This window comes from Amblyraja radiata, chromosome 18, assembly GCF_010909765.2.
Source record: "Amblyraja radiata isolate CabotCenter1 chromosome 18, sAmbRad1.1.pri, whole genome shotgun sequence".
Taxonomy (NCBI): domain Eukaryota; kingdom Metazoa; phylum Chordata; class Chondrichthyes; order Rajiformes; family Rajidae; genus Amblyraja; species Amblyraja radiata.
In genome coordinates, this window is record NC_045973.1 from 49,454,399 (window position 1) to 49,470,631 (window position 16,233).

Consider the following 16,233-nt stretch of genomic DNA (forward strand, 5'->3'; position numbering starts at 1 on the left):
GGGCCTACATTATGATTACTCATCTCCTCTTCCAAATTCACTTCCACATGCGCATGTATGTCTGTTTCTTTCTGTTGTCCATTTTCATTTTCTGCATCTGCCCCTTCATCAAAATCCTGTGCATGATGACCCAAATTAATACTTGTTTGGGGACGAGGTTTCCAGCAGCTTCTTCTTGCTCCAATTCTATAGGCGAGTTCAATAAAAATATTTTTGAAGCCGCACTTAATCCAAATTGAAAGAGAGTGTGTTGATCCCTTTGGTCATTTTCCTCACGTTCTTTCTTGTGCTTTCTTTTCTGGGCTCCTGATTTGTGAGAATATATTTTGGACAGATTTATAATTTACTAGACAAAGTGCAGACCCGTTGGATCTGTTCCCCCAACGTGCGGTTGAGGGGGGGGGGGGGGCGGCATGGGGCGTCACACACATTAACCACCCCCACACACACACTAACTAACCCCCCGCACACACACTAACTACCCCCCTTGTTAATATATGAATATTATTAATTTACTCCTTTTACCCCATAACCGCTCTATCTACTGACGCATAGCCCCCAATCCACAGGCGTGCCTAGAGAGGGGGGGGGGGTAGATAGTGAGGGCAGAGAGAGAAAGGTGGGAAGAGGGAGGGGGAGAGGGGGGAGAGGGAGGGAGGGGGAGGGAGGGGGGGAGAGGGAGGGGTGGGAGAGAGGGAGGGGAAGAGAGGGTGGGGGAGAGGGAAGGGGAGAGGGAGGGGGGTTGGAGAGGGGGAGGGAGGCAGGGAAGGGGTGAGGGAGGGGGGATAGGGAGGGGGTGAGGGAGGGGGGAGAGGGAGGGGGAGAGAAGGGGGAGAGAGAGGGGGGTAGAGGGAGGAGGGGGAGAGCCGGAGGAGGGGGGAGAGGGAGGGAATGGAGAGGAGGGGACAGGGAGGGGTGGGAGGGGGGAACAGGGAGGGGGGAACAGGGAGGGGGGCAGGGAGGGGAGGACGGAGGTGGAGTGAGAGAGGGAGAGGTGGTGGAGAGAGAGAGGGAGATAGAGAGGTGGAGAGAGGTGTGGTAGAGAGGAAGAGAGAGAGAGAGAGAGAGAGAGAGAGAGAGAGAGAGAGAGAGAGAGAGAGAGAGAGAGAGAGAGAGAGAGAGAGAGGAGGGAGAGAGAGAGGGATATTGGAGGTGATAGAGGGAGAGGGGGGTCACAAGGTTTTTATCAAAGGACTTGCGAGAGGCGCGACTGGCAGCATGTTGGATTTGCAACGGGAGGGAGGGAGGAAGGGGGGGGGGGGGGCGTGACTTGACTCACTCCCAGATGGAGTAATGGCCGTCAGTGCCACCTTCTCATTGCGTGCCCCGCGCGACGATAACGGCAGCCATGTTCTACCATCAGGTGGGGGAGATGGAGAGCTTTCAGAAGCAAGACTGTTGTTGTGTATTTGGATGCTTAGAACAGACTTTAATAAAGCTCGGACATGGGAGTAAACTAACAAACTTCTTTATTCCAGGACGCCACCTTGAGTCTCCCCGTGCACATGCGTACTTGCACCAGACATCACTAGACATCACATGTACTAATTATATATGCTAATTATATCACATACCTAACATCCCACCCCTTGAAAAAGGTCGAGTGCAAAGGGACAAAGGTAAAGTGCAAAAGGACAAAGGTCAAGTGCAAAAGGACAAAGGTCAAGGGCAAAATGACAAAAGTCAAGTGCAAAGGGACAAAGGTCAAGTGCAAAGGGACAAAGGTCAAATGCGAAATGACAGAAGTCAAAGGCAAAGGTACATTGCCATCCAGAGGGCAAGTCTAGCTGTTCAAGCTGCATTCAGGGGTATGAAGGTATGGAGGGAGAACCGGAAAAAACAGAAGGCAGCAACGGTAATACAAGCAGCATTTTGAATGCACAGAGTATACCGTCAATACAGGGCAATGAGATTGGCAGCTATAATAGTACAAATCCATTATAGGGCACACCTTCCAATGGAAGGTGACCGCAAGACTTACATGAAGGTAAGCGGCATACCGAGGAATGGTTGTTCGAAAGTAATTGCGGTGCATGCACAAATCTGCCAAGGTCATACAGACTTATTATCAGATGCATACACACGTCAGTATTTTAAGAAACTGCGCTGGTCTGCCATTGCGGTACAACAACGATACAGATCTTGCCAGATAAGAAATGTCGAAGTGAGACATTATAATAGTTTGAGAAAAGCAGTGGTTTGTATTCTGGCCTTATACCGCGGGATCAAAGCCAGAGTATTGGTTGAGAAAATCAAGGCAGCACGCCATATTAAGTCATTCATAAGGATGTGCATTACAAGAAAGCATGTCTTGATGCAAGAGGCGGCTGTAGTCACTCTGCAAGCTGCAAACCGCGGTTACCGATTAAGGGTACGATACAGAGCTATGTGACAAGCAGTCATTTCGGCCAGAGATGGTACAAAGCATGCAAAATAGGGCATTCCCAGTTTGTGCAATATCAGTCAATGAGGGATGCAACTATTACCATTAAGGCTGCCTACAAGAGTATGGTGATTAGGCAGTGGGTTAAGCAAAAGAGCTACTATCAAAGTGCAGTCAGTACTCCGTACGAGTTGGTATAGGAAAGACTTAAGAAGACAAATAGAGGCACAACAGGAAAGGCTGAAACGATACAAAAGGCTTAAACGATATAGGAAAGACTTCCTCAAACTGAATGATACAGCAGTTGTAGTGCAGTCTCACTAAAGGGCCTGTCCCACCAGCATGCGATTGCATGCGTCTTGCATGACCAAACGTGGTGGCTTGAGGCGTACGGCCTCGCGGGGCCAGTCCCACTTCCAACCGCGGAGCCGCCTGGAGTTGTGTGGGGCTGGTCCCGACATCATACTCACCAATCAGCTGGGCAGGAGGCGGGCCGACTGAATTTGGATGTCTCACGGCGTCGGGTGGTTACGTCATCGTGCAACGGCACGCACTAGGCATACGTCGTCAAGACGCTGCGTACGGCGTTAAGATGCTGCGTACGGCATCGACACGCTGCGTACGCCCGTCGAGGCGCTGCATACGGCCTCAAGGCGGCTGTGGGCCGACAGGCCGTTGTCGCGCAGAGTTTTTGGACAGTGTCAGTTTTTCGGTGCCCCGCGTGATGTCAGAACCAGCCCCGCACAACTCCATACACCGCCGGCGATCGAAGTGAGACCGGCCCCGCAAGGCCGTACGGCTCAAGCAACCACTTTAGGTCACGCTAGCTGCATGCAGTCACATGCTGGTGGGACAGGCCCTTAACTTGCTTATAAAATAAGAAAACTAAACAGAGCCCAAATCAAAGCCACTGTTGTATTTCAAAGCCAATATAGATCCTACTTCTTGATGAAGAACCAGAAAGGTGACTTAAGAAGACAAATAGATGAACAACAGAAAAGGCTTAAACGATACAAAGAACGGTTAAATAAATGTGTGACAATGAGTAGAAAGCTGCTAATAGAAAAGTCTAAAGAAGAGAGGTTTGGTGGTCAAGACAAAAGTATGCAGGGCCGATTGCGACTTGGACACTTCACTACAGTCCAGCATGGAGACTCCTTCACTGAGCAATGGACAAATGGTCATGCATTGCAGAATCTCATTAAACAACAAGAGCAGATAAATAAGCAGAGGATGGAAATTGAACAACATTGGAAGCTGCTAGAAAACGAAAACTTGCAGCCATGGGTCAGATCCCACCTACAAAGAGGAAAACAAAGCAAATACATGAACCAGAAAATGATAACTTATAAAGCAAGGGGTAACGTATTTGGTTTAAGTAATAATACCATTGTGCAACAGTGTATTAAACAATGATATGTAGGAAAAGAGCATATACCGTACAGGTGAAATTGACTTGAAAGGGGAGGAGTGCGGTGTATGTAATAGAAATGGTGTTACCTGCCTCCAAGTTCCTCCCCCTCAAAATACTATAAAATAGTACGATTAAACGAGAACTTACCAGTTTGAAGTTTGATCTTGATTTTATGAGGAGTTACGATGAGCGATTACGTGAAGAAGGGTCGTCCGTCTGCGTGCGCGTCAATCTTCAAAGCAGCGGTGTTAAATCACAGATAAAAAGAAGACCTGAGAATAGTAAGATTGTGAAGAAACTAGAACTTCCATATGACCTTGATAGTATGAGGGTGGGAGCGGTGGGCACGTAATTGCTCATCGTAACTCCTCATAAAATCAAGATCAAACTTCAAACTGGTAAGTTCTGGTTTAATCTTACTATTTTACTTCGGAGTCACGCGAGTGACTACGTGAAGATTTCAAAGCTCTGTGATTTTACGCTGGTTACGAATCCAGGCGTCCAGTTAGTACCACGCTCACATCCCATGTGTCCGTGTACCTTGGCCTTGGAGGTCTTAAATTCCATGAATTTTGTTGTAAAGGGGTGCGTTCCTATCGAACCGTGCCCTGCTTCTGGCATCAGATAGGAGGAGAGTGCGCCTCTGGCACTATAGATTGCACTATAACTTTGTTTATAGTTATAGTACAGAGTTGATAGGAACTCCAAGACAGTCCTATGCCTTGAAATGGCCTCCTCAGAATCTGCAGACCAACAAGTTATATGTTTATGTAGTGGATGATTGCTCCCTGTAACTGGGTTCACTAGGAGGTCCCTGCTCTTGGGTACAGCCATAACTGGCTGGACTATAATTCCCAAAATTTTTGGGGACCAGGCTTGAGTAGGCCAATCTGGCACTACCAATATGCCTGCATCGGTTTGTGAGACAAATTGGCGGAAAGCATACATAAACATTCCTCCCCAATTGAGGGAGAAAGCATCCACTGCCTTGCTCCTGGATCCAGCTCGCAGGACACATATCTGGGTAACTAATGGTTTAGTCTAGATGCAAACGGATCAACATCTGGTATGCCAAATCGTGTAGTTATTTTGTTAAATACTGTCTGATTCAACATCCATTCTGTGTTGTTATTAAACATTCATGATCCAGCATCTGTCACCGTGTTATATCTACCTCCTAGATTTCCCAAACATTCCTCTTGATACACCAGTGCCGAATGAGGTTCGACAATCTGTCGTAAGATACAGATTTTACACCACCTTTGTTAATGGATATATGCCACCGCAGTGGTGTTATCAATCTGAATTTGAACAAGCACCGGTTGCATATCGCTACAGAGAACCTTGAGTCCATATTGTGCCCCCAACAATTCTGGGTAATTAATTCCATGTGTTGGGGAATTACAGACTCCTGCTCATTCCATCTGCTCCCACAGCTCTAGACTGTGTTGGTGTCTCCCCATCCTTAGCCGCTTGTATAGGTCTGAAGAACCCTCGATGGCTTTCGAGCAAAATTTCCCTTGAGCTGTCTCCCATTCATTATCCACCATAATTATTCAACAATGGCCTCTGCTGGCAATCCATAGTTTGCCAATTTGGCCGACATATAATCTGAGTGTTCGTTCCTTTGCTTGCTGTAAATTCTGGTAATGCAAAGGCCCGTGATGTACTGCTGGGAATGCAGCTACTATTTGTCAATTACACTCGCTATTTGCCTGATAGATGACTAGTATTTGACTATCAGGTCATTGCAGGCTTGATTAATATAGTCGTTTGCCCCTAGGCAAAGTCACCAATATATTTACTGTTTTTGATAGTAAATTCTAGGTAATCAATTACCCTTGTAGGTGTCAATTTTGATTTAACTGGATGATGAGGTGACCAATTCTTTCAAACAGGGTTTTGGTTTGCTTTGACTGATGCTTCTGCCAATTCTTGGTGACTCCAAAAATGAAAATGTCCTCCAAATATGCCATTACTATGTGGTTTTGAGACCCAGAATTGGTTTCTGTAGTTTAGTCAATAGTGTAGAAGCTGATGATAACCCATTTGGCAGCCATGCCATCCAGTTAAACTTCAAATATCTCCTGTTCTTAGTGAATAGACACCGAATAGTATGCATCTTTGAGGTCGATGCATGCCATGTGACCATTTTATAGGAAGCTCCTATAAAACAGCAGTTAGACAAAAAATAGCTGTTTCTGAAAGTCTGTACTGCACAAATGAGTTAAACCTGAATGAAGTGACATCCTCCATCTGTCACCTGTCCTGGAAGGCAATCCTGCCCAAAATACTGGGCCCGCCTTGAAGACAACTCCGGTCCGAGTTCCAAGTCTGCTTGGAACCTATGTATGTTGTGCAGTAAAAAATAATCACATGTTGTTATCTGTTTTTTAAAACCAGATCTGAAATTCATATTATTGTCATTTTGAACAAAAACACAAGAGTAAAATTACCAACATGTAACTGGCCCACAATCCCTTGTTTCAGTAAACCCAGACCCACCTACCTCCATGGCTACCGGTGGTCTTGTGGTAAGCCCAAAGGCCCCTGATGCGGGTTCCTTTTCTCTCATTGATTGGGAGTAGGACTGATAGGAAGTGTGGATTCCATGTTTCTCCTGACCTCTGCTTGGGTCTTGGTCCGAAAACCTCATCATACTGAGCCTGCCTTGCAGGACAATTCTGGCCATAATTCTGAGTCTGCCTTGAAAGGCGACTCTGATCATATTTCCGTGCCCAGCTTTCAAGCTACCACCGGCTTCAGTGAACCGCTTACCCCCTATGGAGGTGTGGGGTGTGTTGTCGCCTACTGATGAAGTTTGCTTGTCGTTGGTACCTTGATTGGTCCGACAGCTTTTGCTTCCTTCTTCTGGTCTTACCTGAAGAGAGGATTCGGCGGCTGGTTTCTCCAAAGTCACCCTGATAGCGCTGTTCCCCTGCCGGCATTTGTGCGGATATTCTGCCAACTGCTGTCTCTTGAGGCCATATGCATGTGCTTCAGTATGTTCATACTTTAATTCAAGATCAGTTACCTACTGATCTCGAAACCAAATTTCGTTTGAACGTCATGTGAGGTTCAAATGACAAATAAATGGTATTGTATAGTGTTGTAATTTGAGATCAGTTACCTACTGATCACTCACACTCCCCTCCATTGAGAGTGAGATTTGTAGGTAGCCCTGAAAACAGGTGCTGCCGCAGGCCCCTGAGGATGCCTGCGCTGACATGGCCCCTCCAGCGGTCCTAAATGGGATTCTTGCTTTGGGTCAGACTGAAACTGACCGTGAATGCTCCTCTCCTCAGAGCAGGAGACATTTGCTAGATCTCTATCCAGGGAAGCACCCAGTGGAACCTGGATGATTGCAGAAGTATTTCTTTTCTTTTGTGCTTATTATTTATTTTATGTAAAGCACTTTGTTGTCAATGCAAGTTAACATAAATAGTGCTATATAAGTAAAAGTTACTTACTTACTTTCTTTCTTCTGCTTGTCCCTGGGAAGGTTCCCCCCCCTGCTTTTGTACTCTGATTCAGAGTGGTTTCTTCCATATGTACTTCCCCCTCCAATGGGGAAGACATTGGGCTGCCCCATTATGCGAGGCTCCCGGTACTGCCTGCTGCTGTAGGTCCCGGCTGACACAGTTCTCTCCTTTGGAGCAGGTAATTGTTGGAGCAACTTCTACAAAAAGTTGCTCCTATGTGGGAGAGTCGTCCTCAGACGCTCTCCGTTGAGGGAGGGTATCCCTTTCCCCCCCCGGACTCTTCTGAGTCAACGGGTTTTTTGACTTGCGGGTGGATTATCCCGTACTGCAGGACCACCTACGGAGCTCCCTCCTGCATGAAGTCTCCTGCCGGTTCTGCTGCCGGCGCTAAATGTCGGGAAACACCGTCGCCCGCTACTGGGAATGCTGCGGTCTTCGGCAGCCGACTTCCCCGCGGACCGTCTCCTCGACATCTGGGCCCTGAAACTACAAAGAGTTTCAAGCCCGAAAGAACGCAGGTAAGTAATTCAACTTTCCTTACCTGCCCACCTGGACGGGCTGGGAGGACACAGTGCCTCTGCCAGTCCGTCGCGCATTGCGTTCAGATGTAATGACGCGCACGCAGATGGACGGCCCTTCTTCACGTAGTCACTCACGTGACTCCGAAGTGAAATATGCTGTATGTCTTCATTCATTAGAGTGGTAGCTCAGGGAGAGGTAAGTGTCTGTTGCATACCTGACTCGGTATCCCTGACACTCTCGCCGACTAATGATCAGAAAAGCTTAAGTTGGTTTACCTAACCTATCATGAGTTGTCTGTTTTAAGAAATGAACCTTAACCCCACCGCCAGCCGCTAAACCCCAACTCCAGCCGCTAAACCCCAACACCAACCGCTAAACCCCAACACCAGCCGCTAAACCAGAACGCCAGCTGCTAAACCAGAACGCTAGCCGCTAAGCCCCAACGCCAGCCGTGAAACATTCAAGCTGCCCTGATTATGCTTCCTGTTATGCCCAAGCAAAAGACCATTGACAATGGTGGGAGAGGATGTGTTTCCTGCGGACTTGTTAGTTTCTGTAAACAGAAATCTTCTGGCTGTTACTGATATTGATGATTATATTGTTAAGACGGAATTGCAAATGTTGGGCTTTTGACTAAGTTCCTGTTGTTTCGAAGTTTGTGATCAACAGTTTGTGATCGATATAACCACAAGATGACAAGTATTGTATTGGTGGCGCGACTCACCCGTTGCAGCGGCCCCTACAGCCTGTCTGTCTTTTTGTGTCTAGTTAAATGTAGTGTTGGTGTTTTTTTAATACTGGTTTTAAATGTGTATATGTGGGGGGCGGGGGGGAGGGGGGGAACCGTTTAAAATCTCTTCCCTGTCCGGGTAACCCGACTTTTTCCCTGTCGGGTCTCCGTTGTCGTTGGGGCCTAGCACCGTGGAGCGGCCTCCAGCCTGAACGACCCGGGGGCTCGGGAGACTGCGGAGCTGCGGAGCTGCGGTCTTATCACCATCGTGGGGCTGGCCGGCCTCGGTGCGTGGGGAACGGTGGTGACTCGCTGCTGCGACTCGACTCCTGGGGCTCGGAGGCTCCAGCAATGCAGCCGCAGGTCCGGTGAACTGGGACATCGGGAGCTCGCGGGTCCGGGGGGAGAGACCGCTTCCCGGAGCTCCCGCAACGCGACTTCTCCAGCCCGTGTCGCGGGGCTGGAACGACCCGGAGCAGGGACGTACATCACCTGGCACGGCTTCATGGCCGTGGGACATTACAGCGCCCGCCGGGGGCTCCAACACAGTGACTTTTAGACCGGGAGCAGGGCCGTAAATCGCCCGGCACGGCCTAAAATGGCCGTGGGACTTATCATCGCCCACCTGGGGCTTGGACATCGGGAGAGTCATGGAGAACAGGGGAGAGAAAATACTTTGCCTTCCATCACAGTGGGTTCACTGTGATGGATGTTTGTGTGAATTAAATTGTGTGTATGTCTGTAGGAAATTGTCTTTGTTTGTATGGCTGTGGAAACAGAATTTCGTTTGAGCCTCACTGAGGCTCAAATGACAATAAACGGTATTGTATTAGTGACAAGTATAATTTGAATGGGTACAGCCGCCTGTGATAAATTTGTGTTCAATGTCATTGCTTCAACTTTGTACAAACATATGACTACGTTTCCAAAATACTATAAAATATGCTGTATGTCTTCATTCATTAGAGTGTTAGCTCAGGGAGCGTTAAGTGTCTGTTGCATACTTGACTCTGTATCCATGTCACTCTCGCCGGCTGATGATCAGTAAAGCACGAGTTGGTTTACCTAACTTATTGTGAGATGTCTGTTTTAAGAAATGAACCTTATCTCCAACGCCAGCCGCTAAACCCCAACACCAGCCGCTAAACCTCAACGCCAGCCGCTAAACCCCAACGCCAGCCGCAAAACCCCAACATCAGCCGCTAAACCCCAACGCCAGCCGCTAAACCCCAACGCCAGCCGCTAAACCCCAACTCCAGCCGCTAAACCCCAACGCCAGCCGCAAAACCCCAACGCCAGCCGCTAAACCCCAACGCCAGCCGCTAAACCCCAATGCCAGCCGCTAAACCCCAACCGCTAAACCCCAACGCCAGCCGCTAAACCCCAACGCCAGCCGCTAAACCCCAACGCCAGCCGCTAAACCCCAACCGCTAAACCCCAACGCCAGAGATAGCGGTTGATTGGCCGCCAAATGATCGGGCAACAAAAAATTCACATATAGGAAAGCAAAAAAAAATCGAAATAGCGATTTAAATCGAAAGAATATCATGCCTGTTCTGCAGTTCCTTCCTACTGAAGAAGAACCCGGCCCGAAGCAACCCCTAATCCATTCCCTCCACAGATGCCACCTAGCCCGCTGAGTTCCTCCAGCACTTTTTATTTAACTCTGAAATTGAAGATAGACACAGCTGCAGTAACTCAGTGGGACAGGCAGCGACTCTGGAGAGAAGGAATGGGTGACGTTTTGGGTCAAGACCCTTCTTCAGACAGTCACAAGTACTCTCACCGATGAGAGTTCAGTTCAGTCTGAAGAAGGGTCTCAACCTGAAACGTCCCCCATTCCTTCTCTCCAGAGTCGCTGCCTGTCCCGCTGAGTTACTCCAGCAGCAGCGAACCTAGTCAGGATGGAACCCAGGTCTCTGGTGCTGTAAGACAGCAACTCCACCGTTGAGAACAACCGAGATCGGCCCGACTTGCTGTTTCATTAACATTCAACTCGCCAATGGAAAACTAATAACCCGGTAAAATTGACTTAAGATCTTGCTGCTTAAAAAATGCAAGGATACAAAAAGTCATACTGTACCTTTAAAAATTAAAGCAGATTAAATCTATTAGTATTTTAAATTTCAAGATCTTGATGATTATTTTAGTTAACGTTGCTTGGGATTAAGAGGCTGGAATCTCTCTATCTCTCGTTCTCTCTCTCCCTCTCTCCCTCACCTCGGCATTCCCGGAATCATTGGCGTTTTGCAAAGACAACTGCATCTGCAGTTCCTTCCTATTGAAGAAGAGCCCTGGCCCGAAACAACTCCTACAGGCATGATATTCACTTCCAGAAAAGAAGTAGGAAGTATTGGCCAGTGTCCAGGAGGCCGATTAGGCCCCCCAGTGGGGGTTCAGGGGGCTCCTGCATTTTCAATAAATTGAAAGTGATTCCCAAGCTTTCTGGTGGTAGTTTATATAACAGAAGCTTAGAATTTGTCCAACACACAACCAGTAAAATAACCCCCAAAAGATAAATATTTCATGCAATAAATGACTTCATACAGCTAAAAAAATCTTTATAAAGAACGCTACCTGAAATGTTACCAGGGCCTCTGAGAGGAATTTTATCAGTGGGTACAAAGTTTATTTCGGGCCCCCTTCCCTTCTCCATTAGTCATCCTGGTTTTATGCCATGAGCTGTAGCCTGTAAGGCAAAAAGGGGTATGGAAGATGAGAGAGGGGTGGAATGAAGCGCTCTGTTGATTTTCTGCATTTGAGGCTTTATGCTCCTATACTCCCTCCATTTGCTATGGCGTGCACAGCCTAAAGTTGTTGGACAACTTGTTGTATTTGATCTTATTTGATTGTGCACGCTGGGTTGATGCCGGGTCAAAACAGGGCGGACCACGTGAAGGTTGCAATCTTCCACCCCAACTCCCTCCATGATAAATATAAATAAAATATAAATAAAATAAAAGGATCAGAGAGAAGAAAGCACGTTTGTTTTGAACAACTGCCTACTTTGTTTTGAACATCTTTGTTTGTGCTACAATACAGATAAGGAGAAAGAATTCACGTTGAAACATCCTTTTATATTTCAGTGCAGATTAGATCATCAGAAGACATAATTATAAGTAAAAAGTAAAACAAGGTAGATAGGCTTAGTATTTGCTTTAAATAAAGAGCTTTCCTGCACTTTATTTGTGAAAAATTTCAAATCACAGCATGAAAATTTATTGTTCTGGCAATGTTTGATCCAAACTTAGCCAAATCCACAAGATGTTTCTGAGACATTGTAGACCTTAAATAATTGTTAATCAGCTTGAGTTTGCTAAATGACCCCCCCCGCTACCATATAACCATATAACAATTACAGCACAGAAACAGGCCATCTCGACCCTTCTAGTCCGTGCCGAACACGTATTCTCCCCTAGTCCCATATACCTACCCTCCATTCCTTTTCCGTCCATATAACTCATTCCACTCAGCCACCACTCTCTGAGTAAAGAAGTTCCCCCTCATGTTACCCCTAAACTTCTGTCCCTTAATTCTCAAGTCATGTCCCCTTGTTTGAATCTTCCCTACTCTCAGTGGGAAAAGCTTATTCACGTCAACTCTGTCTATCCCTCTCATCATTTTAAAGACCTCTATCAAGTCCCCCCTTAACCTTCTGCGCTCCAAAGAATAAAGCCCTAACTTGTTCAACCTTTCTCTGTAACTTAGTTGCTGAAACCCAGGCAACATTCTAGTAAATCTCCTCTGTACTCTCTCTAGTTTGTTGACATCCTTCCTATAATTCGGCGACCAAAATTGTACACCATACTTCAGAATTGGCCTCACCAATGCCTTGTACAATTTTAGCATAACATCCCAACTTCTATACTCATTGCTCTGATTTATAAAGGCCAGCACACCAAAAGCTTTCTTTACCACCCTATCTACATGAGATTCCACTTTCAGGGAACTGTGCACAGTTATTCCCAGATCCCTCTGTTCACCTGCATTCTTCAATTCCCCACCATTTACCATGTACGTCCTATTTTGATTTGTCCTGCCAAGATGTAGCACCTCACACTTATCAGCATTAAACTCCATCTGCCATCTTTCAGCCCACTCTTCCAACTGGCATAAATCTCTCTGTAGACTTTGAAAATCTACTTCATTATCCACAACCCCACCTATCTTAGTATCATCTGCATACTTACCAATCCAATTTACCACACCATCATCCAGATCATTCCCCCGGGAGACTGTCTGATTGGCCACGGAATGACCAGCGCATTATGTGATTGGACACAATGCCCTTGGAGACAGCAGCTGATTGGACGGGGGAAAACTGATTTATTGATTGGGCGGGAATTTTCAAGGAAGCTGGTCGGTGATTGGATGTAACTCCCTTGGAAACAGCAGTTGATTGGCCGCCAAACAATCAGGCAACAAAAAATGGACAAATAGGAAAACAACAAAAATCTGAATTACGATTTAAATTGGAAGAATATAATGCCTGATCTGCAGTTCCTTCCTATTGAAGAAGAACCCTGTCCCAAAACAACTCCTAATCCATTCCCTCCACAGAGGCCGCCCTGGCCCAGCCCGCTGAGTTCCTCCAGCAATAGACAATAGACAAAAGACAATAGGTGTAGGAGTAGGCCATTTGGCCCTTCGAGCCATTCAATGTGATCATGGCAGATCATTCACAATCAGTACCCCGTTCCTGCCTTCTCCCCATATCCCCTGACTCCGCTATTTTTAAGAGCCCTATCTAGCTCTCTCTTTAAAGCATCCAGAGAACCTGCCTCCACCGTCCTCTGAGGCAGAGAATTCCACAGACTCACCACTCTCTGTGAGAAAAAGTAATTCCTCATCTCCGTTCTAAATGGCTTACTCCTTATTCTTAAACTGTGGCCCCTGGATCTGGATTCCCCTAACATCGGGCACATGTTTTATGCCTCTAGTGTGTCCAAGCCCTTAACAATTATATATTTTTCAATGAGATACCCTCTCATCCTTCTAAACTCCAGAATGTACAAGCCCAGCTGCTCCATTCTCTCAGCATATGATAGTCCCGCCATCCCAGGAATTAACCTCGTAAACCTACGCTGCACTCCCTCAATAGCAAGAATGTCCTTCCTTAAATTAGGGGACCAAAACTGCACACAATACACAAGTGTGGTCTCACTAGGGCTATGTACAACTGCAGAAGGACCGATTTGCTCCTATATTCGATTCCTCTTGTTATAAAGGACAACATGCGATTCGATTTCTTCACTACCTGCTGTACCTGCATGCTTACTTTCATAGACTGATGTACAAGGACCCCCAGATCCCGTTGTACTTCCCCTTTTCCCAACTTGACGCCATTTAGATTGTAATCTGCCTTCCTGTTTTTGCCACCAAAGTGGATAACCTCACATTTATCCACATTAAACTTCATCTGCCATGCATCTGCCCACTCCCCCAACCTGTCCAAGTCACCCTGCATTCTCAGAGCATCCTCCTCATAGTTCACACTGCCACCCAGCTTTGTGTCATCTGCAAATTTGCTAATGTTACTTTGAATCCCTTCATCCAAATCATTGATGTATATTATAAATAGCTGCGGTCCCAGCACCGAGCCTTTTTGTACTCCACTAATCACTACTTGCCATTCTGAAAGGGACCCGTTAATCCCCACTCTTTGCTTCCTGTCTGCCAACCACTTCTCTATCCATGTCAGCACTCTACCCCCAATACCATGTGCCCTAATTTTGCCCACTAATCTCCTATGTGGGACCTTATCAAATAACCATATAACAATTACAGCACGGAAACAGGCCATCTCGGCCCTACAAGTCCGTGCCGAACAACTTTTTCCCCTTAGTCCCACCTGCCTGCACTAATACCATAACCCTCCATTCCCTTCTCATCCATATGCCTATCCAGTTTATTTTTAAATGCTACCAACGAACCTGCCTCCACCACTTCCACTGGAAGCTCATTCCACACCGCTACCACTCTCTGAGTAAAGAAGTTCCCCCTCATGTTACCCCTAAACTTCTGTCCCTTAATTCTGAAGTCATGTCCTCTTGTTTGAATCTTCCCTTTTCTCAAAGGGAAAAGCTGATCCACATCAACTCTGTCTATCCCTCTCATCATTTTAAAGACCTCTATCATGTCCCCCCTTAACCTTCTGCACTCCAGAGAATAAAGACCTAACTTATTCAACCTTTATTTGTAACTTAGTTGTTGAAACCCAGGCAACATTCTAGTAAATCTCCTCTGTACTCCCTCTATTTTGTTGACATCCTTCCTATAATTGGGCGACCAAAATTGTACACCATACTCCAGATTTGGTCTCACCAATGTCTTGTACAATTTTAACATTACATAATAATAATAATAATAATAATGTCTTTATTTATATAGCACATTTTTAGTCAACTTGCATTGACCCCAAAGTGCTTCACACAATTACTTCCATACAGACAGGCAAAGGTGGGTGAAGTGTCTTGCCCAAGGACACACACAGGCAAAGGTGGGTGAAGTGTCTTGCCCAAGGACACAACGACAGTATGCACTCCAAGCGGGATTCGAACCAGCTACCTTCCGGTTGCCAGCCGAGCACTTAGCCTATTGTGCCATCTGTCGTCTTGTTTGAATCTGCTTCTATACTCAGCATCCCAGCTTCTATACTCCATCTTATCCTCCCCTCTCATCTCCTCGTTCCTCCTCTCCTCTCTCTTACCCTCTCCTCTCCTCATTCCAATGCTCCTCTCCACTCCTCTCATCTCACCTCACCTCTACTATCATATCCTCCCCTCCCCTCCCATTTCCCTCCTCCCATTCTCCTCTCTCCTCACCTTCCCTTCCTGCTCTCCTCTGCCCTCCTCTCCCAACCTCCCCTCTCTTCTCCCCTCCTCTGCTTCCCTCTAATCTCCTCTCTTTGCCTCTCCTGTGCTCTCCTATCCTCCCCTCCCTCCTCCTCCCCTTTCCTCATCTCCTTCTCTGTCCCCTCCCATCTCCCCTACTTTTTTCTCCCGCCTCTCATCTCCTCTCCCCTCCTTTCCCCTTTCCTCACCTCCCCCATCTCCTCTTTCATCCTCTGCTTCCCTCTTCTCTCCTTTCCTCTTGCCCCTCTCCGGTTCTTGCTACTCCTCTTTTGTAATTCCTCCCCTCTCATCCCCGCCCATCTCCTCTCCTCCCCTCCCCCCTACCAATCCTTACTTCTCCTCTCCTTTACTTACCTCCTTTTCCCCATCCTCCCTTCTCATCTTTTCCCATCCATTCCCCTCTCCTCTTCCCTCTCTCCCCTCCCTCCCATCTCCCCTCCTCTCTCCTCTCCTCTCTTCTCCTCTCCTCCGCTTGCCTCTCCTCTCCCCTCCTCCCCCCTCCCCTCCTCTCCTCTCTGCTCCTCTCGTTCCCCCACTCCTCCCTATCCTTTTCTCTCCTCCCGCACCTCCACTCCGTTTTTCTACCTCCTCTCCTTTACTTTCCTCTCTTCTCTCCTCTTCTCTCCTCCCCTCTGCCCTTTCCCTCTCATCTTCTCTTCTCCTCCCCTCTCCTCTTCCCTCCTCTCTTGTCACACCCTCCCCTGCGGATAAACTAATTGTTCACATCTAGAGAGACAGAAGTAAAGAAAGAAATTGATATTTAAATAATTCTTCTTCTTCTTCTTCTTCTTCTTCTTCTTCTTCTTCTTCTTCTTCTTCTTCTTCTTCTTCTTCTTCTTCTTCTTCTT

At 47.0% G+C, this 16,233-nt stretch overlaps 1 protein-coding gene across 1 annotated transcript in view; it reads right to left on the minus strand.

Moving 5' to 3' along the window:
• Positions 1–37: 37 nt before the first annotated feature.
• LOC116983531 (scavenger receptor cysteine-rich type 1 protein M130-like) overlaps positions 38–16,233 on the minus strand; it is a 26,264-nt gene continuing 10,068 nt past the window's right edge. Inside the window, exon 9 of the mRNA XM_033037339.1 lies at positions 38–186. Within this exon, the coding sequence (XP_032893230.1) occupies positions 38–186 (149 nt within the window). The remainder of the gene's footprint in view (positions 187–16,233) is intronic.